General features: G+C 37.8%; 3 protein-coding genes and 1 pseudogene across 6 annotated transcripts; all 4 read right to left on the minus strand.

Moving 5' to 3' along the window:
• Positions 1 to 1,041: 1,041 nt before the first annotated feature.
• Positions 1,042 to 5,127, minus strand: LOC149400793 (uncharacterized). Of its 3 annotated transcripts, XM_089613746.1 has the most exons (10): positions 4,887 to 5,127; positions 4,461 to 4,498; positions 4,263 to 4,383; positions 3,981 to 4,176; positions 3,719 to 3,823; positions 3,473 to 3,601; positions 2,956 to 3,005; positions 2,770 to 2,867; positions 2,413 to 2,697; positions 1,043 to 1,805 (listed from the first exon to the last, which is right to left on the minus strand). In XM_089613746.1, exons 2-10 carry the CDS (start codon positions 4,482 to 4,484, stop codon positions 1,332 to 1,334), a joined length of 1,482 nt encoding a protein of 493 aa, XP_089469872.1. In that variant the 5' UTR covers positions 4,485 to 4,498; positions 4,887 to 5,127; the 3' UTR covers positions 1,043 to 1,331. The 3 variants fall into 3 exon arrangements, with proteins under 3 accessions (XP_089469871.1, XP_089469872.1, XP_089469873.1); XM_089613745.1 differs by having other exon boundaries at positions 1,042 to 1,805; positions 2,413 to 2,867; XM_089613747.1 differs by lacking the exon at positions 4,887 to 5,127 and having other exon boundaries at positions 1,049 to 1,805; positions 2,413 to 2,867; positions 4,111 to 4,176.
• A 1,162-nt stretch (positions 5,128 to 6,289) lies between these two features.
• Positions 6,290 to 10,281, minus strand: LOC149400794 (putative glycosyltransferase At3g07620). Of its 2 annotated transcripts, none has more exons than XM_089612199.1 (6): positions 10,082 to 10,281; positions 9,103 to 9,784; positions 8,909 to 9,039; positions 8,476 to 8,821; positions 7,173 to 7,699; positions 6,290 to 6,657 (listed from the first exon to the last, which is right to left on the minus strand). In XM_089612199.1, the coding sequence occupies exons 2-6, from the start codon at positions 9,712 to 9,714 to the stop codon at positions 6,519 to 6,521; spliced, it is 1,755 nt and encodes a 584-aa protein (XP_089468325.1). In that variant the 5' UTR covers positions 9,715 to 9,784; positions 10,082 to 10,281; the 3' UTR covers positions 6,290 to 6,518. The 2 variants fall into 2 exon arrangements, with proteins under 2 accessions (XP_089468325.1, XP_089468324.1); XM_089612198.1 differs by having other exon boundaries at positions 8,476 to 8,824.
• Positions 10,282 to 12,986: 2,705 nt separating this feature from the next.
• LOC149400795 (putative glycosyltransferase At3g07620 pseudogene) lies at positions 12,987 to 14,322 on the minus strand (annotated as a pseudogene).
• Positions 14,323 to 18,710: 4,388 nt separating this feature from the next.
• LOC149400796 (putative glycosyltransferase At3g07620) lies at positions 18,711 to 22,332 on the minus strand. The gene is made up of 5 exons (XM_089613132.1): positions 22,018 to 22,332; positions 21,175 to 21,857; positions 20,957 to 21,087; positions 20,307 to 20,655; positions 18,711 to 19,728 (listed from the first exon to the last, which is right to left on the minus strand). The coding sequence occupies exons 2-5, from the start codon at positions 21,826 to 21,828 to the stop codon at positions 19,057 to 19,059; spliced, it is 1,806 nt and encodes a 601-aa protein (XP_089469258.1). The 5' UTR covers positions 21,829 to 21,857; positions 22,018 to 22,332; the 3' UTR covers positions 18,711 to 19,056.
• Between the last annotated feature and the right edge of the window lie 3,547 nt (positions 22,333 to 25,879).

The raw sequence follows: 25,879 nt of genomic DNA on the forward strand, positions 1-25,879 counted from the left end.
TCATGATCCACGCCACAATGGTGCTGTTGTTGCGACTCCATAGGCGGACGAAATCTGGATCCTCTGGAGGTGGTTTCTTGATCGTACCGTCAATAAAACCTAATTTGTTCTTTGCCTCAAGAATGATCAGCATCGATCGACTCCACGCCGTGTAATTCGTGCCGACAAGGACATTCGAGACAAGAGAGCCTCCAGAAGAATCAGAATGATGCAAGTAGTATGGATCATCAAGGACAGACCTAGGTCTTTGGTTGTTGTTGATTCCGGTGATCGGCGATTCCAACGATGAAGCTTCCTGATCCGGCATGATTGCGAAGAGGAAAGGAGCTCAAAAAGAAGATAGAAAAGACGCCTGAGATCGGAGAAGAAAATCAGAAAGAGCGGAGTTGCTCTGATACCATATTGGAATCTCAGAACGAGAGAGAGAGAGAGAATCCATAAAAGAATATCGGAGAGAAAAAGAAACTGTAATGAATTGATTGATTAACTGTAAAGGAATTTAATTCCTTTTATACAAACAAACTTATCGAACAAGTCAAAACGACTAGTCGTATAAGTAAAGGATAAAAACGACAACAAAATAAAAGTATGAAAACGACTAAGTAAAGTACTCAGCGTACATAACTTGTATTCTAAGACACAGACTAAAACACTCGTAACCCAAAAAAGTCCAACATTATAACTTCAGCCATTAAGGCAAATGAAGTAAAAAAAACGGTCTGAGTACACTATTGCTCAAGAAACGTCCATAGGCATCTTGCCCATTAATTTTGTTGTACAAATAACATAAAAAGAGTTATTTATGTAATAACAAAAAAAGAAAGGTGAAATCTGGAATAAGGAGATAGGATATAACCACATCTAAACCAAGCGAACCAAAGCCCGACTCAGCCCCACCCGCTCGATCGAACAACGGCGGCGCGGTGGCAACCTTATGCATATACGGGCTATAAAAGTTTATGCATTTTCTCATTCTCCTTCCGCATGAGAAATTTGTAATTTCACCTGATTCATAAAAGTAATTTTTATTAACATATTCCAAGCAATATCAATTTCTCATTCACTATAATTCAATATTGACAAATATTTATAACTCTCACAACGCGGAATAAAAATCCGTTAAAACATTCGGTTCAATTTGTGGGCAGTATCTCGTTAACCTTCAATAATCTGTATCTTCATAATCAATAGTCTCCCAAAAAAAAAAAAAAAAAAAAAAAAAAAAATCATGGACTGAGAGCGTAAAAAATTCCGCTGCCAAAATGTTTTTTTTCTTGTCCCCTTCCTTTCCCTTGGTCTTCAAGGGAAAGCACAACAAACAAGCACTGTTTCTATTGTTGATGATGTTGTTTGAGGCTTCCAATCTCAACAAGGAGAGTCAACAAAGCCTCGCACATCTCACAGGCTTCGGTCTTATCGGAGGAAGTGTAGACCATCCAGGTGTGGTCGAGCTTGCGGGGCGGGACCACCACGACGGAGCCGGGGACTTGGGCGTCCCGGCAAGTCACGAGGCCATCGCTCTTCTCTCCGTACCGGAGCTGCAAGTGGAGAGCGCAGAGAGCCATCGCGGCCGATACCGGCATCACCACCGGGACCTGGCGACAAATGTCCGATTCGCCCCCCAAGATCGGGAGCAGCCAAGGGAGCTCCGCGTGGGCGATGTGGGTCATTGTCGCGAGCACTCCCGGCCCGATGCTCGCTTCCGAGTGGAACGACACGATCGGGAGTCTCTCCGGGAGTTTGTGCTTCATCACGAATTCTTTCCTCTTCTCGTACGTCAGATCCTCCAATGCCCGTATATCGCCCTGAAATAATTTCAATTGTGGCACCCATGTGTCATTTGGCTCGGGTGCTCGCCACTTTGATTTTTTTTTTTTTTTTTTTTTAGGGGAGGTATGTAAAAAATAAGATAATAATCTGAGGAGGCCTTTAAGAAAGAAAAAAAAAATCATATAATTTTGAACCAAAAGATTGTCTCTAAAACATCAAATTTTAAAAAGTTCCGACGCCCTCATATACTATGCATTTTTGGCTTTGGGAATTTCTTCCCTCAATCTGTTGCTTTATGTAAATTTTATCTCTGAACAGACATTATATATGAGGGGATGACATATTTTACACCGAAATATATTACCCTTGCAAAGTCAAATATTGTGAATTTTTCTGTTAAAAAATATAAATATGTGAAACTGCCAAAGAAAAAAAAAAGTCAAGGGCAGTAATAGTAATAATTAATTGCAAGTAAAAGGCTGGGTTTAGAATAATTATGAATATGTTAAATTATATATACAGAATCAGCATGGAAACTATACGAGCGGAGAAACTTCCTCCTAAAAGAGACCTGGGACTCTCGATCCCCCGATTATATTGTAATATTTTCAAAACATTTTATAAGTAAGGAGTGAGACTGACCTTGATGAATTTGCAAATGAGAAGCTCCATGATCCTCCTGGTTTCCTTGTCACCAATCTGACCTTCGCGCAGAATGTCAGAAGCAATGGGAGTACCACCGTAAGGGCTCTGCACCAGCGCTAGACCGGCGACTTTGTGACGGAGATCGGACCAGTAGAGGGACAGTGCGGCCGCGGCGTCTACCCCGCCCTTGCTGTGACCCAGCAGCATCACAGGCTTGCCAGCTCCCCAGTACAGCTCCTCTATGTATTGCTTGAGTTCCCAAGCATTGTGCTCCACCGATGCCTTACACCGCAAGAAAAAACAAGAGTTTAAACCATGGATTGTTTGAGATCCCAGATCATGAACATCCAATACCTCGCTGTGAATTTTCGCGATATGGCAAGCTAAGCCCATTTTAGAAAAGAATTTTTTAGTTCCCACGAAGTATAAAGGTCCGTGATTGCTGAATAGGCCTGCAAATCGGAACGTTAGATCACCATGTTGTGTTTGATCTTGAAAAAGCTTCATTTTTTTTCTTTCGAAAAATTCTGGTTTTCATACCGGGAATAAGTAGATAAACATAGGAGTTGGGCAGGCTGTGCTCTCCGTTCCTGCAATAAAATACAATATAAATAAAATAAAATCAGTACAGTAGAACAATCAGACGATTTGTTTGGCTCACACTGTCATGCACCGAGCAAGATGATCTATTGAAAGTCGAGGCCCAATGGGTTAAAGATCATAAGGTTGGAGTCATACTATAATGTATCAAGTTGGATCATGGGAATTGGATCCGAGTATAAGTCTTTTGAGGGAAAAAAGCTCACGATTGTAATTTTCTCAAATTTACATTTCTTGTAGTCTTTTTAACTTATTTTTAGGCATCTGCAAAAGAATTTATGTCCATTGAAGAGTCCTAAAAATATCTCATAAAAAACTTGCAGATTTTTTATTATTCCTCAAAAGACTCTAACTCAGGTCCAACTTTCTAAGAGACTCTAACTCAGGTCCGATTTCCTAAAAATATCACAAATCGACGCCCAGTCGTTAAAGACCATAAGATTTTTGTATTGTGTACCTAATTGCTTCAAGCAATTCCATGAATCTCGTCGTGCCATATTTCACGGGAGGCAAGCCCGGAGTTTTCTGTAACCACCCAATATCATCTGAAGAACCACGCAGCGTCTTTCTTACTCGAGAAACAAGGCTGGTGATCCACCAAAACACGTGCAGATATTAATGCTAATCAACCAAACAACATTTAAGCTTTTGTAACTAAAGCAAATGAGAATTGTCTCCTCTTTACTTTTCTTTTCTTTTTCACCTGCAGAGATGAGCTTGAGAGCGTATAATGTAAGAGAAATAGCATCTGCAAAACGACACTGCCGACTTCCAGGCTAACCGTATTCCACATAACGGGAGCAAAAACCTATTTCCACAGAAAAAGAAAAAATTAAAATCGCAATTAATTATAGCTGTTTACACTTTACGTGTATAAATGTAGGTCCACTTCCCTCGAAGAACAGAAGATATCACCCTCGAAATGCTTGTTAGATTGAAAGGTGAAAAATAAAACTAGGAATTACCCTTGAAAAACGAAAAGGGGACCCGAATAAAAATCAGTGATTCCTAAAATGTCAGATCTTGTATCTACAGTCAGTTCTTCGGATCTTCTATCACCGACTCTGGGCCGAGTATTGTGGTCAGTACCCATACCTTGCTCCGGAGAACCAAACACTATATTCTCTGAGCATCGATTAATGTCTTTGAGTACAAGATCCTCTGAAATAACATCATCATCACTAATGAAGCTCAAACAACGAACCACTTCAATGCGAAAAATTCGTTGTGTGATTGTAAAAGCTCACCTATGAACAGAATAACTTGTTGGCCGATATAGCCAGCGAGAGTCAACAAACAGTTGACAATCTCGTCCACTGATGAGGCGATTTCAGTTATTCCGGTATTCATCGCAGCATTCTCAAAGGCCTGTGATAATACAGAAAGAAACCACTCAGTAATTGAAAACCACAGGGATTAAGAAAGGCAATATTGTTATTACTTACACTTGAAGTGATTTCATGTTCCATCAAATCCTCCGATCCTGCGGTCAGGCAATAGAGAATTGAGAAATGGCCAAACAGATATGAGAGCAGAGATTTTGAGAAACGATCGACCTAAACCCATTTTCTTTCAACTCTATGCGAAAATTAAGAGACAAAAGATTAGTTGAAGTTGAAGAAAGTCTTGGGAAATGAAGACCTTTTTTTTGTAAGACTTTGACTAGATAACTCCAAGAAAGATTGCGTAAGGCTCGACAATTAGGTTTGGAAAATGAAATCTAAAAAAAAATTAAAAAATAGGTTCTGTATTTCTAGCTCTAAACAATCAAAGCAATTTAAAAAACCAAAAACTAGGTACCAAAATGAGTGGATATTCACACAGTTAATCAGTCTCATTTCAACGTAAACTCAGATCATGATATTACTTACACGGATTAAATCAAGACTCCAAGCTTTGAACTCCCAAACCAATTGAGAGCGAGAGACTTTATAGCGGGAAAATAAAAATCCACAACCCGAATTCCAAGAAAGAATTTTATAATATTTAAAAAAAAAAAAAAAATTCAAAGCCTGAAAGCGTGAAGTAAAAGAAAGACGTTAAGTGTGTGAAGAAGACAACATTATTCTCATTACTATTATCACCATCGCCAACTCTCTCGCATTCAGAAAAATAAAGCTCTCTCGCATTCAGAAAAATAAAGAGAGTATATTATTTATGACAAGTTGGTCATGGGATTGGGAATGGAGCAATAGATGATCGTTATCCAGAACCCGTTTCTATAATTGTGGGCTGGGCCCACAATAAAGAATGCGTATATGATAGATGTGTGAATTCCAAAGCTATAAAATTCTCGCGTGTGAGTGTGATAGAGACAAAAACGGACTCCATCAGCGGGGTGAGGCGACACGTGGCAGTAAGCAGAGTGATGGGTGGGGTCCCCAGAATCGGATGGGATGTGATTTGTTTGGTTTGCTTTGCAAAGGCTGTCCCTCTCTCTGTGATTCAAACCTGGAGTGCCACGTGGCATGCTGTGAAGCGCGTGGGCAATTGCCATTTGCCAGAGCTCTCTCCTAGTGCTACAGACGTGGCGTCATGGAAAAGCCTTTGAAATCCCACCCCGTCATCATCATCACGGTCAACTGTCGGGTCGGGTTTGGAGATATCAAGTGGGCTAGACCGGACTGAGCAGGCCCAGTAATTTGTCGGCCAGTCTCGGTTGTGGGCTGAATTGGGTATCTGGCATGAAATTCAGGTCTATTTTAAAATGGACACCGGAATCCGAACTAAATAGAAGTTCCGGTTTTTTACGATAAATTCCAATGATCTTAAAATATCATCGAAATTAATTTGAATTAAGAGTGATATCTATTTTTTTTCGTATTCGCTGTTTTAAAAAAGACTCGTTGTTTTCTTAATTACGATAATTTTCGATAAAATTCAATATTTTCTTCAATGATAGAGTTTAAAATGAAAATTAAATTTTTAAAAAAATAATAATTTTACACGTGTTTGTTAGAGAACGTCGTTGTTCGTTGGAATTTGTTGTAGTTTTTTTCGAATCCATCAATGCCGAGAGAGAGAGAGAGAGATAATATTAATTTAAATTTAAAAGGTATGAAGATATTTTTATCTGTTTTCATTCTTACATATTTTACAAGCAGGAGAAGATATTTTTGAAGTTAAGAGATTCTTCCTTCTCTACGCCACATCGTTCGTTTTTTTATTTGTTATTTTATTTGCATATGATATTAAGCTCAGAAGCTCTGTACATATTGTAATCTCATATATAATAGTAATTTGAGTGCGTTGTTAATGTTATATAAACTTTCGATTGTTAAAAACCAAAAGTAACTAGCTTTGTCAATACTCCTCTCCAATTTTATTTAAGAGCCAAGATATACACAATCCTTGCAACTGCCCGGCAAGTAAACATGTTAGGCCGTCAACGTGGCAGGGATTTCCAAACAAGCTCTTAGAAACAAAGGACAGAAAATAAAAACATTAACCACTTGTGCTATTTACCACATATTTACATCCCCAAAACTGAAAACTGAAAAACACTATCTGGGTTTCAGCTGAAAGACTCTGTTGTACCAAAGGGAGTGAAGAACCATATGAAAGAGATCGTACTTGACAGGCTTGGCATGCCATAGGAAATGTCTTTGAGCCCTCCTCACCGCTCTCTGCATAGCCTCGTACCTAGACATGAACAAACACTTCAACATTCTTTTTTATTGTTTTCTCAACCCATTAAATTCACTTCGGTTAGTTTTTAACCGAAACTTTTGGTTCAATTTACCTGGGAGTTCTAGCTAATTAGCCAATCCGAACCAACGGATTTGCAAAAATAGCAAGGTTTGTTTAAAATTTGTGAAAATGTGCAACTACAAGTGTCAACAATGTTTTCGACCCTGTCAATAAATTTTTTGACAGCTTATATATAGTGGTCAATATTTTTAACGAATGTCTCAAAAAATATTTGGAGGACGTAATTTCGGCTATTTTGCTCAAACTTACAACTTTGGTTATTTCGCTAATCAATAAGCTGTAAATAGCTTTTCGTATAATCTTTTCTCGTGTTAATTGTTTATACCGATTAATTTAAATTCAGTTAGATTTTAACTGAAACTTTATTAAACAAAAACTTCAATTCGTCGAAATTAACCGAGAAATAAAAATTAAAAAAAATACGGTAATTAGTCGAAATTTCATACCTCTCGTCCGGTATCGCCAAGAGAATGTCCTTGAGCTTCGGAACGTCCTTCTCCGCGACGACCACCGAGAAGGCCTCCCAATCGAAGACCTCGAAAAACGGGGGCACGAAATTATCGGAGAGGATGACGGGGATGCACTCGTAGAAGATGGCCTCGACGATCCTGGGGCTGTTGACCTCGTAGCCTTTTGGGCACACGCAGTAGCGGCTCGTCTTCATGTGCTCGATGTACCTCGCCTTGCTGGCGACCCCCGGGGCCATGGGGCCCAGGATCTTCATGTCCGGGTCGCCCTTCCATCGCCGGAGCAGGATCGGGCGGAGGTACCCGTGGAGGTTTCCGGCGTAGAAGGCCAGGGTGGGGCGCCGGAACGCGGGTCGGCCGCCGAGGTCGCGGAGCGGGTCCCGCGCCGACCGAACGTACGTCTCCGGGAGCGACACGTCCCTCCCGATCTTGAACCCGCCTGTCACGTCCGTGTTGCACATAGCTTTCATGCACCGCTCCATGTGGTGCCTCGTCTCGTACGGAGCCTAACAAAAAAAAAATACTAAAAAAAACATGAACACAAAGATATACGTGGAGAATCGCTATGAAAGTCCTTGTCAGCTTTATCCCTCAAATCTATGGGTATGTCATGTGATTATCAGCTATTTAACCAATTTCAAACTTGATTTTGAGAAACTACCCAACGTTTCGTTTATTTTAGTAAATTAGTCATTTACCGTAATTAACGTATAGAAATGCTAGGGACAATCATGTAAAATATTATGTGATTAATGAGGTCACCTAGTCAAATGTGGCTAGATTTTAAACATATCTAAAACGTTGGATGGATTGCAAATCTAACGTTTTAAGTGGCCTAATCCGTGAGATTTTTCTTTTTGTTGGAGCATAGGATTTCTAGGCGCGATCCAGCCTACTCGGGTCACCAAAACTCTTGCAAGAATGTTTATATTTTATCACCATTTAAACAGTATACGATAGTAAGTGCGTTTGCAAACAGGTTAAAAGCAGTAGATAGCCTTGTCAGGGACCGAAAAACTGGGGAAAAAAAAAAAGAAAAGAAAAAAAAAGTCAATGTTCCTATTGATCGCGTATACAACCAAAAGAAAACGGGCTGTTTACATGCTAGTGATCTTGATTCTGCTTAATTTATCGAGTGTATTAATAGTAACAGGTATTCACTGTCTCATTCTGTGTCGCTCCGACCGAAAACAGTGTTAAGAGAAAGATTTGTGTTACTTATCTGAGATAAAGGATCAAAATGATGAATGAACAGAGTCAATGAGAGAGAGAATGTACGTACCCAGTCGTGGCAGGCAACGAGAAAATGATCGGCCCCGCGGGTTCTGTTCCAGTGGCGATACTTTGACGCTATTTTCTCGGAGTAGAGCCTCAAATAGTCGCGGAGGTTCGTGCGGTTGTGGGAGTTCCGAACGTAGAGGCTGAATTCGAGCATCCTCGAGCTGAAAGGCATGTAAAACAGGTGAGCTTTCCGCGGATCTTTCACGGCGAATTTCTTGTTCCCTTCCATGAGCTTCATGAACCATCCCTCCGAGGCGTACAAGCCCTTCAGTATCGGCTGGTGGAAGATCGGCTTCTCTCCTTCCTTATACACGTACACTTTCAGAGTCCTCTCCATCATCTCGTAACTCCTTTAAGAAAAAGAAAAACAAACTACAAACATTACCAACTTTGGATTCAATGTGTTTTATCGATTTTACGGACTCGGTTCTTACTTTTTGAAGGTCGAGATGTTTCGGAAGATCGGGGCGTAGAGCTCTTTGTCGTCCCTCGCAACTGGAGCGCGCTCGATCGCAGCCCTCGCCGCGAGAATTTCCTGGTCCCGCGGAGAGGACCATAGCGGTCTCTGCCATGAAAACGAATAAGTTAACGAGTTAGAATCGAATGAGAAATCGCTCGGAGAACATACCGGCGCGCGTGATTTCGCGCGGTGCCTAATTAATATCTGGTTCATCTCTTGAAACGTTGTTACGGTCTTCGGCGGCGTATCACACCTCATCTTTTTCGGCCCCGGAACGATCGCGGTCGACGATTTGGTGGTCTGTGAAGCCAGAGAAATGTTTTTGCTCGGTGTGGAGGTTTTGGAGCGTTGAAGACGAGTTTCCAACGACCCACTGTCCGATCTTCTCGAGCTCAGGCTGGCGTTTGGTCCTGGAATCTGATCATCGTCGAATTTTCGAATAATATCGACACTCTCGGACGAAAAAACGTTGTTTTCTTGCAATGCCAAACCAATCTTGGTGATATCGCTATATAGTTCTTCATCAACACTGAAGCTCTTCTCATCCGAGTCTTCCTGGATCGGATCCGAGGCATTGACCGTGAGGGTGTTGCGAATGGTGGAGGAAGAGCGAGCGTCGTATCTGATGCTTTTCGTGGGTTCGTGATCGGGCAATAGAGATCGGAGAGCGTTCCCGTAAGGAAGCAGAAAGGATTGAAGCAACAAATGGGTGACCGCCACTAAGACCACCGCGAAAAGCCATCTCCGATCGATCCTGCGAAACCCTAATTCAAATTCCATGCCAACTAGGCCCTGAAAATCTATGCACAAATCACTGGCTCTTCCTTCATAAGTACTTCCCTATAACTTTCTGCACACATATTCATCAAAATCACTACCATTTAGTTAGGCCATTGATTTAGAGCATAAACGTAGTTGATTAAGCTTTGTTTAGCATGTCGTTGTACATGTAGAAGTGCACAATGATTTCTGACATTTAACTTTAGCTAAAACAAAAGAGGGTCCCAATATTTAGCTTCGGTGTCATGACAGAGACAGAGAAACACAAATTGCCACTTTTATTTACTGATTCTACAAAAGAATCGCAAATGATGATCAAAAGATTTCAACTGTAGCAAAACCCAGGAGAGCCTAGAGCAGGACTTACAGTTGGCGACTAGTCATGAGTCTTGTACTAAAAGAGAACTGTGTTGGAGCTTCAAATGGTCAGTGACAAGCACAGGAAGAGGGAATCAAGTGATGTGTGTTTAGACTTTAGAGACCGATTGAGCTTGCTTCGATTTTCTCTTGTTTTCTAGGCACGAGAGAGAGAGAGAGAGAGAGAGAGAGAGAGAGAGATCCCTTTAGTTACCGACACAAATATGTTATAAATTCTCTTTCGCTTTTATCGATTGCTGCACAATAAACTGTCGTCTTTGTAGCCTATTCGTAAAAACAAATAAACATAAGGAAAATTACATAACAAATCTATTCAAAACATTTTGTAGTTCCTTCTTTTCGAACAAAAATATCTTTGTATTTTAATTTAATCAACAATTATTAAAATTTAGTCAATTGTTATTAGAATCTCGTCAACAACTTTAAAAATCTAGTTAATCATTTTCTAAATTTGATTAATAATTATTGAAACTAGTTCAAAATATTGATATATTAAAATCTAGTTAACAGTTATTGAAATCTGATTAATAATTATTGAAACTAGTTCAAAATATTGATATATTAAAATCTAGTTAACAGTTATTGAAATCTGATTAACAATTATTAAAATATAGTTAACATTTATTGAAATCTAGTTTAAAATTATTGAAATTTGATCGGCAATTAAAATCTGATTAACAATTATTAAAAGCAAAATGTACACTTCAAAAATTAAAACGGCTATTTATGAAAAACAAAATTTCAACGACTAATATTGAAAAAAAAAATTATGAAAAACGGCTATTGAAAGATACTTCCATTAAAAATAATTACTTTACTTCAATAAATGTCCTCAATTCTCTCTGTGACAATAAACTTTAATAGCATAATTATACTAAGTAATACCTCAATAATTATTCTGAACTAGAATTATATAATTATGTAGACATCAAATAAATAATTAAATTCATGCTTATGTCTCACATGTGTATTTTATTTTTGTTTGAACTATTTTTTTAATTATAAGTTAATTAGAATAAAATTTTAACATAAAAATGTAAATTAACTATACCGGACTTTCCCAATATCTCGAATAAATCTAAAAGAAAAAAAAAACTCAATATTCAAATATCTCGCATATTTAGACTAGTAACACGTACAATTATATTTTACCAAATAAATATATATATAGACAAAAATATTATTAATAAAAATAAATATATGTGTACAATCCGCATAGTAATCAGACGTAAAAAAAATTAAATAAATAAATAATTCTGCACGGCTAGAACTCTACGGGACCGCATGATATTTTTGTATTAATTTGATCATTGTTGATGTTATATTTCCCAATTTTTTTAATAGATAGAAACCAATCTCATTTTGTTATAAGTCATATTTCTTCCAAAAATTTATCATATTAAAATAAACAAATAATTGGCTGCGTAGCCATCTTAAACACTAGCAATTTATTTTTAGCCAACATTTCGTTAATTTCCTGTAAATAGCGCCATATTGCTTACGTGCCAGCTTATTAATTAAATTAGGTTTACATTTTTGCCCTTATTTAATTCGGCAGATTGAATTAATTAGGCAATTTTTTTTTCAAATTTCGAATTAAATAAATAAGGCAGTTTTTTTTTTTTTTTTTAAGGAAACCGATTAGGAAAGTAGTTATAGGTACCGGTTGACCTTAGGCAATCAGTTTCGATTTTTGTGGCAAAATATAATATTCAATCTGCAAAATATTCCTCATTTATTGACTTTATTCTGGAAAACAATTCAAATATTACAATTACGATATTCATGATCTCAGTTGGCCGCCAAAATATTTTAGAACGTCCAAAATATTTACAGAATTTTTTCCAATTTTTATTTACACGAATATACTGTAAATATGTTTTGTATTTACAATGAATATACTGTAATTATGCTTTGTATTTACACGAATATACTGTAAATAAGTTTTGTATTTACACGAATATACTGTAAATCAGTTTTATTTTTATAATGCTTTACACTGAAACAATTGATATTAACTGTAAATCAACGTCGTATTTACAATACTGGAAAAGAAACACCAGAACTAAAATCTCAACAAATTCACAATCACTAAAACATATCTCATACACTCAAAACCACCAGCAATGCCGATGAAAAAGAAGAAAAAGAAGAAGAAGAAGAAGCATGACCACGGCGGAGAACACCATGGCCGACATCACGGCGTGGACAAATGAATATTTTTCTCTTTTAAACGAATCTTTTCTTCTTCTGCCATCTTATTTCTTCTCGTTGCCTCCCCGAAGAAGAAAGAAGATGACAGAAGAAGAAAAGATTCGTGGTGAGCCTGTCGACGAGGGTGCATGTGCATTTGTTTTGAATGGATTTTGTGGTGCGTGATGTTTGAATTCGTTTGTTAATGCATTTATGGAGTTTTAAATGCTCCCTTGATTTATGCAAGGTAGTTATGGTCGAATTTTTTTTTTCCATTTAAATTATTACGCTGAAAATAATGGGCGGGAATAACAAAGGGCAATCCCGTCCAAATTTGACTGTTAATAAATGACACTGGCTATTTACAACATATTAACGAAAGGTGGGCTAAAAAAATTGCTTATTTTTGGGAAGCCATTTAACTTAATTACCCTAAAATAAAATGGTTAAAGTTGGCGCTTTGTTCCAACAATTCATCCATCATTATGCTCTTGCCACTTTCAACTCGACTAGATAGCTAGATGTTAATAATAATATATCCAACTGGGCGATACTATCATCATATAGATGATTACAAAAATTGCGAGACATGAATTAAGGCATTTAATCAACATGTTAAGTGAAAAACTAAACCCAAATAAAAACACCAACACTATTGCATATCCATATTAACTAACAACACCGCAAAGCAAGAATTCTTATCATCGGGTCTCCATTTGAAGAAGCATGTTGTTCCAAATGGAGTGAAGCGTCATGTGAAACAAGTCCGTACTTGACCGGCTCTCTGTGCCAAAAGAAATTCTTTTGCACCATCTTCACGCCGTTTCGCAGCGACTCGTACCTCTCGTCGGAGATCGAGAGAAGAATGATCCTTATGCTCGGGGCGTCCTTCTCGGGAACGAAGACCGAGAAGGCTACCCAGTCGAGCACCTCAAATAAAGGAGGCATGTAATTTTCCGACACGATCACAAGAACGCACTCGTAGAAGATGGACTCGACGATCCTCGGCGTGTGAACCTCGTATCCCTTTGCGCACATGCAATACTTGTTCATCTTCATGTACTCCCTGAAAGCCCTTTTGCCTTCCAGCTCGCGAGGCATCGGTCCCGAGATCTTCATGTCGGGCTCTCTGTTCTCGCCCCAGTGTCGCAGCGAGATTGGCCGGAGATACCCGTGCGAACCCTAAGCAAAGAAGGCCAATGTTGATCTCTCCAAAATCGGTTTTTCTCCGACGTTTTCGAGCGCACGTACGATACGGGAAATTTGGTGTTTCCAGATCTTGAAGTCTTTCTCGACGTTCGCGTTGCAGAGAGATCGAATGCAGCTTTTCATGGTCTTTTTGTGAGATACAAGGCCTGAAAGTTCAGCATTTTGAATCAGATAAAAGAAACAAAATATAGTTTGCTATCTCATTACGTCTCGTGGGATTTCAACTCAAGACAATTGATTTTGAGACTAAACTATGCAATAGCTACAACAAACACACAATCCAAATATAAAAAAATTTGAACCAAAGATGAGAGAAAATGAGAGAAAAGCTATGTTCTCAACTCACTCGAATGATTCAACTTGCTTTAAAAAAAATGTCCCACATTTCCAACATAATAGAATTTTGAGAATTATACATAGATAAATATCATAAAAATGTATAGCATGCTTACCTCAGTGACTTTTAATAATAAAAAAATAAATTATTACCATATAAAATAATAGAAAAATTACACCAACTAGCCATCATGAAACGTTAAAATCGTAAACTAAACAACATTTTAAAACTTTTGTTAAGTAGCCAATTTTGATGATGTGGCAGTTAAACCAATTTATTGGTTCCTATTTTACCCTTTTATTTAAATGTTTGGTTAAATTAAAAAAATTAATGATAGCGGAATGATGAATAATGTATGAGTTATAAGAGTTCATTATTCTGACCAACTCATAAACAAACTTTAGTCAGTCTCTCGTATGGTGAGCATCTCACTTCGTTCCTTGTTTGTGACTGAACCCTTATGTCTCCGGACTGCTTATGTACATACCCATTTTTGGTGTTGTCTTGCCTTTTCTACTACGTTTGGTACAGCCTGTAACTAGCATATTTTATATTAATGAGAATATTTGGTAATGATGATATTGTTCTCGTCGTTTGGTATAGCCTGTAACTAGCATTTGTTTCTTTCTAAATATATTTGATGAAAACTTCTTTTTTTTTCTTCGAAACATGCCAAAAGCAAATCAAATCTTTTGATCTGATTGTATGTGTGGAGGAATACAACAGAGATTTCTTCAATCGAAATCATCTCTCTTGCAATGGATCCCGTCCGTGTTCGGGCTCAGCTATGGCGACGAGATCGTCACCTCCTCGTCGGACTACGATCTCAACGCAATCGTCGGCCTCGCTGTGTGTTCCGACTCTCCCTCGTCCAAGCGAAGGAGAATCGAAGCTCCGGTGACATCTCTGGCGACGACGCATCAAGTTATGGTGGTGGACGTCGACGACTGTCATTAACCACCCTGCTCTCAAGCACGTGAAGAAGAAGGGTTGACCGCGGCATCAAATCGAACGACGTCACATTCGTCGGAGTCTTCAATGCAGGCTGCCAAAGGAGGAGGAGGAATTCGTGTTAATTCGTGGTAGGACGGTCAGTGTTAATTTGTGTTAATTCGTTCAACGTTAATTCAAGTTAATTTGTGTTAATTCGTCCAGCGTTTCTTGAGTGTTTGTTATTGGTTTTGTCCGGTCGTGTTTTTTAGAGTTTATGAAGTCGTGTTTTTTTGTGTTTATGTCCGGCCGTGTTAATTTTTGTTGATTGATGTTGATTTGAAATTAGTGTTTGATGCAGCGTGATTTTGTGTATGAGATAAATGGACTACGATTGTTGATTCGACGCAAGAATACCCAATCGAATAACCTTCCTCCACCTATTGATTCGCTCATGAATACTAGGTCTCGGGCATCAAATCGGATCCTCACAAGAACACACGAATTTGGGGATAAAAACACAAAGGTTTTAAATTTTTTGTTTTCATTCATAATCTCTAATCATCAAGGTCTAAAAATGATGATTAAATACAAGTCACAGAAATTCCAAAGGACAATAAACACAAAGGACAAGAAAATCAACGAACAAAATAAACCCAAAAGACAAGAAATTCAAAGGACAAACAAACCCAAAAGTCACACAATTAAATTGCTAAAACATTAAATGGGCCCGAGGTATTTGGAAGCAGAATAAACTGGATCTGGGATTCGATTTTTAACAAACTTTCTGCAATGTATTAAAGATCTCGTCTTTCTCTTCGATTTGATATGATGTACGCGTAAATTCGACAACTGAGTCAAAAGATACGGCCCTCTGAAGTTGGACCGACAGATTGGGACGCAGAATTCGGCCCGCATCATTCTCTCCGGGTTGGAAAGAATTCGCATCTTCAGGTGTTGTGGAAGGAGAATGATTTTTTTTATGAATTGCAAAGATCGAAGCTCCACCTCAAATAAACTGGACATATTAACAAAGTCTTCGTGAACTCCATGAGCTTGATTGATCGTTGAGATGAATGCTATCTTCACTTCTTCTTCTTTCTCTATTTCATTAAAAATTTGGCTGCTCAAACGCTCACCAATGATTTCTTCTTCATCATCGCTTTCATCGTAGATCGGATCACCGATTGCCTCGAAGAAATATTCTTCATCTTGTTCGTCATCAATCTTGAACACGCGTGACATGAAGTCATCATCAATAAATCCACATCAAAAAGTTGCATGATTCACGATCGTCTTCGGCTCTGATACCAACTGATGCAGCGGGATTTTGTGTATGAGATAAATAGACTACGATTGTTGATTCGACGCACGAATACCCAATCGAAGAACCTTCCTCCACTTATTGATTCGCTCATGAATACTAGGTCTCGGGCATCAAATCGAGTACTCACAAGAACACATGAATTTGGGGATAAAAACACAAAGGTTTTAATTATTTTTTTCATTCATAATCTCTAATCACCAAGGTCTAAAAATGATGATTAAATACAAGTCACAGAAATCCCAAAGGACAAGAAACACAAAGGATAAGAAAATAAACGGACAAAATAAACCCAAAAGACAAGAAATCCAAAGGACAAACAAACCCAAAAGTCACACAATTAAATTGCTAAAACATTAAATGGGTCGAGGTATTTCGAAGCAGAATAAACTGGGTCTGGGATTCGATTTTTAACAAACTGTTCGTGTTGTTTTCAAGATCTCGTCTTTCTCTTCGATTTGATATGTTGTACGCTGAAATCCGACAGCTGAGTCAAAAGATACGGCCCTCCGAAGTTGGACCGACAGATTGAGACGCAGAATTCGGCCCGCATTAGTGTTGATTGTTGTTGGTTTGAAATTATAGTTGATTTTGTGAAATTGGTGTTGATTGCGTATATGTTGTCATGGAAACTGTTGAAAATGTCAGGCAATGAAATTATTCACATTAAAGAAAGAAACCCGTAAAGAAATTAGTCTGTTGATTTATGTTGTTTGTTGTAAGTGGTGATTGTTGTTGGTTTGAAATTAGTGTTGAAATTAGTCGTGATTTGGGTTGAAATTAGTATTTATTTATGTTGATTTGAGAATTAGTGTTGATTTGTGAAATTAGTGTTGATTTGTGTTAATTTGTGTTGATTTTGAAATTAGTGTTGAACGTATTTTGGAATATGTTAATTTGTGTTGATTCGTGTTAATATGTGTATATTCGTATTAATTTCGATTTTCATTTGTAGGAGAATTGTCGACTCTGTGTCTCCGGTCGGAGAATTGGTGGTTCGAGATGGATCAATGAGGAAGATCGACAGAAAATTGCGCAAGTTGACTAGGCGTTGAAGACCGGCGGTGAAGATCTCGTAGTATCTTTAGAATTTTTTTTAATCTATTAATGAAATGAAACAATTATTTATTGTAATAGTTTTCATTAATTTATTTATTTTTGTTAACTAATTTATATTTGGTAATCCTTCATCTTAAATGAAGGGTATTATTGTCTATTATGTTGGTTAATGTGTTTAATTGGCTAGTCCACAAAATAAACCAAACATTGGCTATTCTGCCAATTTCATATTTCAAATTGGCTAATATACTCTAACTCCCTAATATAAATGGCTTTGATTATAAAATGTGTGTCATTTTCTCCTTGCTAGGTAGATAGTATCGTTATTTCATGGCTCATGAGCATCAAATAAGTTATAAGGTTTTGTTGGTGTAGCACTTTGTACTTTTTTCACAATGTCATTTGAGCTCGCGGCCCAAATCCGTCGGACTACTCTTGATCAGCCCAGCCCACTACGGGAAGTATTGTGAGGCCCTTTTAAGTCAGCTTCTCGAAGATCTCAGATTGGTTATCCGAGCTCAGCATATGATTTGGAGACCGTTCAATGAGAACTGAGGAAACTTCGAGACAACGATTGGTCAAATAGGTCCCCCTCAACCGCCTCCCTCATTTCAGATCATGAAGAGACGTGTTTCCTTAACAATACATGAAGCTCATGGAACTATTTTAATACTATAAATAAACATTAGACACATAAATATTGAGGGCTTATTTTCATTATTTTTTTCTACCTTCTAATTTCTTGCTTTATGTTCTCAATTATATTGAGCGCCGAGCATAAACTAAATTAACATAAGGTTTTCATTTCTAAAAATTTGTTAATATGATTACTAATAATACATTTAATTAGTTTTTATCTAAAAGAAAATTTTGGTCATACTAATAATACATTCAATTAGTTTTTATCTAAAAATATCAAAACTTAAAAAAAAAATTGAGTCGTTAAACAAAAATATCTTTAATAGATGCGTCCGAGCCGCAGTTAAAAAATAAATAAAAAAAATAAACCCTGCTACAACTCTATACAACCGCATGAGATTTGTATATATATTTGATCATCATTGATCAAGTCATGTTTTCCAATTTTTTAATAGATAGAAACCATTCTCACTTGTTATAGGTCATATTTCCTCTAAAAAATTTCATCTTAAAATTAAGTTGTTTAAGTTAGCAATTTTGTTCCAAACCAATCTCATTTGTTATAGAAATCATTATGCTCTTGCCACTTATCGATTAGCTATATGTAAAGATGAGTAAAAAAATTAACCGGTTAAACTTTTAATCATTTTGAACTGGTTAATGATTTGACCGGTTAACCCTACTTCTTAGAACGGTTAATTTCTTTTTTTTTTTTTTTTTTTTGTGATTGTACCACGATTAACTAAGAAATAACTGATTGAAATTAATTGCTTCAGTTAATTTTGATAAATAAAAAATAATTAAAATATAAATTAATCGACCGGTTCAATTTAACTGGTCAAAATACCCACCTCTTTAAGTACATGTTAATTTTCCTCAAAAAAAAAAAAAAAAAAAAAAAAAAAAAAAAAAAAAACTACATGTTGATAATATAAATCCAACCTGGCGTTATTTTATTCCCAACTTATTCTGTAATAACACTATCATCATCACGTAGATGATTACAAAAATTAGAATTAATATCCCTGTACAAAAAAAAAATACGAGACCTGAGTTAAGGCAGTAAACCAACATGTTAAGTGAAGAACTAAACCCAAATAGAAACACCACCACCATAGACGAGTCCTTCAACAGGGAGATTCTTTCTATTTTATAATCAGCAGCTTGACAAACACTGCTCTGTTTGTACATTGCATTTCCATATGCACAAACCACTCTTGCTCTCTTCAGTGCCAAAATATAAACTAACACCACCATATAGCAAGAATTCTTTTCATCGGGTCTTAACCTGAAGAAGCCTGTTGTTCCAAATGGAGTGAAGCGTCATGTGAAACAAGTCGTACTTGACCGGCTCTCTGTGCCAGAAGAAATGCTTTTGCACCATCTTCACGCCGTTCCGCAGCGACTCATACCTCTCGTCGGAGATCGAGAGAAGAATGTTCCTCAGGCTCGGGACGTCCTTCTCGGGAACGAAGACCGAGAAGGCTTCCCAGTCGAGCACCTCGAAGAAAGGAGGCACGTAATTGTCCGACAAGATCACGGGAACGCACTCGTAGAAGATGGACTCGACGATCCTCGGCGTGTGAACCTCGTATCCCCTTGCGCACACGCAGTACTTGCTCGTCTTCATGTACTCCCTGTAAGCCCTTTTGCCTTCCGGGTCGCGAGACATCGGACCCAAGATCTTCATGTCGGGTTCTCTGTTCTCGCCCCAGTGTCGTAGCAGGATTGGCCGGAGATACCCGTGCAAACCCCCGGCAAAGAAGGCTAATGTGGATCTTTCCGAAGTGGGTTTTCCTCCAACGTTTTCGAGCGGATCTGCAGCGGAGCGCACGTACGTTACGGGAAAGCCGGTGTCTTTCCCGATCTTGAAGCCTTTCGCGACGTTTGTGTTGCAGAGAGATCGAATGCAGTTTTTCATTGTGTTTCTTGTGAGATATGTGGCCTGAAATTTCAGCATTTTTATGAATCAGATAGATGAAGAAAACAAAAATAGTTATTTTATCACGGTTTCCCATTGGAAAGATCCAACACATGAATATAAAAGCCTAGATTTTAAGACATGCGAAATTATGTGGACCTCGTAAAAAGTCGTGGGGTTTCAACTCAAACACAACTCATTTTGAGACAAAACCATGATACTGAACATTATATCAGAGTGCGCTAGCTACGAAAAACACCTAATCCAAATATAATGAAATTTGACCCAAGATGAGTGAGCTTAAGAATCTAAGCAGAGACATATGAAGTCAATATTTCTCATCTTATCGCCAATTGATTAGAACCCGGCCTTTATGGGCTCCGTTGTAGTACCATGTCAAGTTACCACTTTGCCCAAAAAAGATTAAGCTCATTGGAGATGGGACAGGACTAATGGTCTGAGCACAGCCCACCCATATTGCCATCACAACCTCGGTCGGACCCACATTATATTTAATATTCTGACGATTAACATTGGAGCTCCTTTAAGGAGTCCAGCTTTGGAGACAGAGATCAGAAGAGCTGAATCGAGGGCATTCGTACCCAATCATGACAAGCAACGAGAAAGTGGTCCGCTCCGTCTGTCCTGTTCCAGAAACGGTATCTTCTGGAGATCAAATTGACGTACCTCTTCAACTGTTTCTCGAGGATCCTCTTGTCCTTGGATTCCTTTTCGAGCAAGGTATACCTCAGCGCTTTCGAGCTGAAGGGTAAGTAGAACAAATGAGCCTTCTTGGGATCGCGGACCACAAATTTTCTGTTTGCCTCCATGAGTTTCATGAACCAACCTTCCGAGGCATAAATCCCTCTCATATATGGCTGATGGAATACAGGCTTGTTTCCCTCCTTGTAGATGTAGACTTTGAGCACTCGTTCCATTAATTCGTAGCTCCTGGAATGGTATTGCAGAATGTGTTACTGTCATAAACAATTTAGTCATATTGTTTTGTAGAAAAGAAGAGTCAACATCATTACACACAAAGACATAAACACACCCCTCACAATCTCAGTTTATGGCAGCTTAGGAAAATATAATCGCAGGTACAATCCCATTAATGAAGTAGGAACCTAATTTATTCGTTGGCAATAATTTCTTTTTCTAACAACGATGCTCGATGAATTGAAAACATTGTAAACTAAGAACCCGGTATCAGTGCATCAAAAAAGTGGCATGGACTCTTTTTTTGGTTGACCTTGTAAACTTGGAAACATTTCGGAAAACCAAAGTGCTGAGTTCTCGACTGTTTCTGATAATCGGAGCTTTCTCAATCTCCTGTTTAGCCAACGAGAGATCGCGATCCCGCACAGAAGACCACCTCGGTTTCTACTGCCATTCAAAAAGTTTTCAAGTGAGAACCTAATATTTTTTTTCAAAAATTTAGGTAACTAGCCTAAAATAATAGACTCATACCATTGAACCCGAAGAAACAGAGCTCCTCAACACTAATGAGTACATTTGGGATACAGTTGTTGGTTTCTTCTTCAGCGCCTTTGCCTCATACTTGACCTGCGACGATTGACTAAAACGCTCCTCGAAATCCGCAGCACTCGAGTTTCTCGAGCCCTCTGGGAAAGTTCCTTGCGGCGCACCTGATAAAACACCAGCGCTGTATATTTCGTTGCTCTCAGAAACTACTCTCTCACTCTGTGCCACGGGACTGGGTCCAAACCTCGACGCCTCTGCTCGAGAAGAGACATTACCGCTATTCAGAATTAGACCAGGCTCTGCATTTGCGTGCACGGTCTTCTCATCCGAATCGTTTCCGACTTCTGGTTCACTTTCAGATTCAACATCGTCCTCGGAATCCAATGCATCGGAAACGCTGGACACTACTTGAATATCGGTCGATTTTGAAGTGTTTATTAAACTACTACCAGAATTGACGATCTTCATAGTACTATTTGAACCATTATTATTAGCCAGAGACACATACAACTTTTTCCCATATGAATCAGAAAAGCATTGAGAAACAAGTATAACCACCACTAAAAAACCGATGATCAAGAAGACCAGTCTCCGAATCTCAACTCGGAACAATCTCTGAACAACTATACCGGCATCCATAATCGCATATTTTAATTACTCGCACATTTCTGAAAGATAACACATACAAATCCATTATCATCAGCACAACGGCCGATATAGTAAATGAATTTATAAAATGTATGATTCTGACATTTAAGTAGCTACAGTAAGATTTAAGACAACTAGTGAATCTCTCGCATTAAAGAGGAAATAATAATGAAGACTCACTTGAATTCGGAAATTTGAAAGTGAAGGATCTAGATCATAAAGTGAACGAGGTCTGACCGAATGAACTACGATCTTGACTTGTCGATGGCCAGTCTTTGCCTAATTTCGATGGATAGTTCTTCTTCTTCTTCACTTGAATCTGTTCAAGTTTCTATTGCTAAATGCCCTTTTCGTTTCACGATATTACGTACCAGCCACCGGCCAGAAAACCAGCTTTTTTAAGGAATCCGGTTGAGTGCTGTAACTCCTGGTAGGGATGAAAATGGAAACGGAGGAGAGGACATATAATTATTGATTAGTTACCTAAGCAGAATCTTTTTTAAGTTGATTATTCATTGTTGTGTAATTGATCGGCGGGATTTTCTTTATTTTCCTAATATTTTATGCGGTACAGGTTTTTTCATGAGAAATATTAAAAAAGATATTTTGTTAGATATTTTATAAGAGTGCAAATTTCCGAACTATCTCATTAAAAATTTTTTAAAAAAAATCGTGTTAATCTCACTTCTTATTCTTATTTTGAGACTATATTATTTTATTTTTATTATATAAATACTTTATTGTTTCAGTTACAATTTTAATTGACCATTTTTTTTTTTTTTTACAATTTCAGTTAAGTTGTCCTTAGTTGTTTAAGACATTTTCTTGTAATAAAAAAAAGACGAAGAACATAATAAATTGACTGAATGTGGGCATACTTTTTTTTTATTATTTATTCTTATTGGATGCGGTCGGGATGAGGTAAGGGAAGATCGAAGTTCAAAATATCGGTAGATATATCGCCAATATCTAATTTTTTTATATGTCGATAAAATATCATCAATAAACATTATTGATGATATCATTCTTTTACGAGAGACTCTTTTTGATAAGGGGTCGAGATGGAGAGTTGGCAACGGTGAAAACATATCTATCTACGACGACAGGTGGGTCCCTTCCCCGAACAGCTTCAGGATCCAGTCCCCACCTAAGCTTGATCCCCAGACGAAGGTAAACGAGCTATTACTTCCTTCAGGTGCGTGGAATAGGAGCCTTATCCGAGAGTCTTTCCTCCCCTTCGAAGCGGACCGCATCCTCTCTTTGGCAAGACCGAGGACCCATAGCGAGGACACTATATCCTCGCACTTCGACAAGGAAGGACGATACACTGTAAAAAGCGGCTATTTCCTAGCCGTGGAGTCCCGGGAAAATAATAGCAGCGCCGGCTCTACATCGTACGGGAAGGATTATTTTTGGCGGATAGTCTGGAGTCTCAAGCTTCCCCCAAAAATCAAAATTTTCCTATGGCGAGCACTACAGGAAATTATCCCAACCAATGGCAATCAGGCCCGCTGGCACATCCCTATCTCGGCGGCGTGTTCTTTTTGCGGTGCCCAAGACGACTCCTCGAGCCACGATCTTATTTATAGCCCTCTCGTCGAGGCTGCATGGGAACACTCGGCTTTTGAGCAGTTTCGAGATCGCCCCCGACGGCACATTCGGGATATTTTCCTCGACGCCCAAGAGTCTTTGACGGCCCATGATCTTCATCTCTTCGGCATTTTTCTTTGGGAAGTGTGGAATCAGCGGAACAAACTTATCCACGGAGAACCACGAGCCATGCTTAAATCTGCGTTTCGGAGGTCGGTCTCACTGCTCGATGGCTACAACTTATTCAGCAGCAGTTCCTTGTCTCACCCCCCCCCCCCGACCCGGACCCCTGTGCCTGGTTCCCGCCCTCCCTCACGCGATGGAAGTTGAATGTAGATGCTGCATACCTTGTAGATGGTGATTTGATGAGCCTCGGAGGCTGTTTCCGCGATCGTAAGGGTACCTTTATTGCTGGTTTTCGTAGAACAAAAAATAAAGTTCCTTCTATCCTGGGAGCGGAGCTTACGGCTATCCATGAAGGCCTAACTTTCGCGAAAAAATGGAATCTCCTACCCTGCGAGATCGAATCAGATTGCAAATTGGCTATCTCCATCCTCCGGGGTAAGGACAGCCGGGACAACGAAGAGGGGTTTATTATCGACGACATACGCGCTTCGACAGGCTTTGCGACCTCTAGGCTTCGGTTTGTTAAGAGAGACGGCAACAAGGTTGCCCATATTCTCGCTCACTGTAATTCCTTTAATCATATTCATGATACTTGGCTTAATGGACCTCCCAGTTGTATTCGTAATAGCCTGAAGACCGATTTGGCTTCAGCTATAGTTTATTAAATCCTACCAGTTTTTTGCTAAAAAAAAAAGAGTGTGATCAACTATAATAAATTGTGGTCAACTGCGAGCAACTATATTTTTTGAGACCCTTCATTCATAACTTCATAATTCATATCATGCTTTCAAAATGCATATAATAATTAAAGAATCAATCAAATATTAAATTATTGGATGTTCTAGCAAATTAGCTAAATTGAAACATTAAAATTTTAGTTTATTCAACTTTTCATAAGTTTCAGCAAAATAATCATTTGTTGATGTGACAACATTTTTAACGTGTTATAAAACAACTTTTGTCATTTTCTTAATTATAGGCGATTGATGAAACAAATTTCAAATCAAATATGCTGATTTCGCTAATAATAAGTAATTGAACTATTACCATAATAATAGGAATTAATTTGAAACTTATAAATCGTTTAATTAATTAACAAAACAAACTAATTAATTTGAAAATAAATTAACTGCTATTGATGAATAAAGGACAATAGGAGAATTTTTAAACTCTGATTTAAGTCTCAACTCATCAATTGTGGCTATTTAATAATTCCTAAACGTTAACTGTATTGAAAGTCTTACGTTTGATATAACCTAATTAGTTATAAATTTCTAAATTATAACTTAGTCAAAGATAAAAAAATCATAAAAAAAAACAACAATTCTAAGTAAGAAATGGGTATAGAACATTAAAAAAAATATATTATAACTAAAAAAACTTAGATTATTAAATGCATGAAACTTGAAGAGAAACCGTCCAAATTCTTGACTTTTTCAGTGGTGTCGTGCAAAGAGAAGAGAGAGAATAGGGTGATGCGTCAGTGGTACGATAGCATCTCGCGGTCAAATTTCATCGGTGAGAGAGAGAGAGAGAGAGAGAGAGAGAGAGAGAGAGAGAGAGAGAGATAATAGGGTGATGCGTCAATGGTACGATAGCATTGCGGTCAAATTTCGTCGGTGAGAGAGAGAGAGAGAGAGAGAGAGAGAGAGAGAGAGAGGTTTTAATTATAAACTTATGTGCAACTATGGTTAAGGGTGCTCTCTAGATATATAGCCATATGAAAAATACATTTAGTTATAAATATTCGTTAATATTTGAAAATAACTATTATCTTCAAAAGCATAAATGGAATGTTAAAAAGTCCAAGAATGTTACGTCACCATAATGACTATTTACTTAAATTTACAAAATGTTGACTATTTAGCAAATTTACAAATTTTGATGGCTTAATTACTCAATTAATTATTTTTTTTAATTTAGCATGAACTTTATAATTTACAAAATGCATGAACATGTGAAAACTACACAAAGTTATAAAGTTATAATAAATTTTAGATAACTTTATAACTTTGTGTAGTTTTCACATGTTCTCTCTGACAAAAAATATTTTTTTATGACAAATGTCATACACCGTCATTTTCAACAAGTAACATGGTTTTTAAAATTGAATTCGAAAGTTTAGTATGCTTTTTTATGACGATTTTGGATAATTTATAAATTGGCACCAACAACTATGTTTAAATTGGCACCAACAACAAATAAAAACATATTAAATTAACACAGAGAAAGATGCTTTTATTAGTTTTTTAAATGTAATTTTTTAATTTATATTTTTTAATATTAAAAAAAGGAAAAATAATATTTTACCCTTAATTTTTAGAAT

The sequence above is a fragment of the Urtica dioica genome, chromosome 4, assembly GCF_054948205.1.
Source record: "Urtica dioica subsp. dioica isolate 48M chromosome 4, U.dioica_male_clone48M_v1_H2, whole genome shotgun sequence".
In the NCBI taxonomy this organism is placed as follows: domain Eukaryota; kingdom Viridiplantae; phylum Streptophyta; class Magnoliopsida; order Rosales; family Urticaceae; genus Urtica; species Urtica dioica.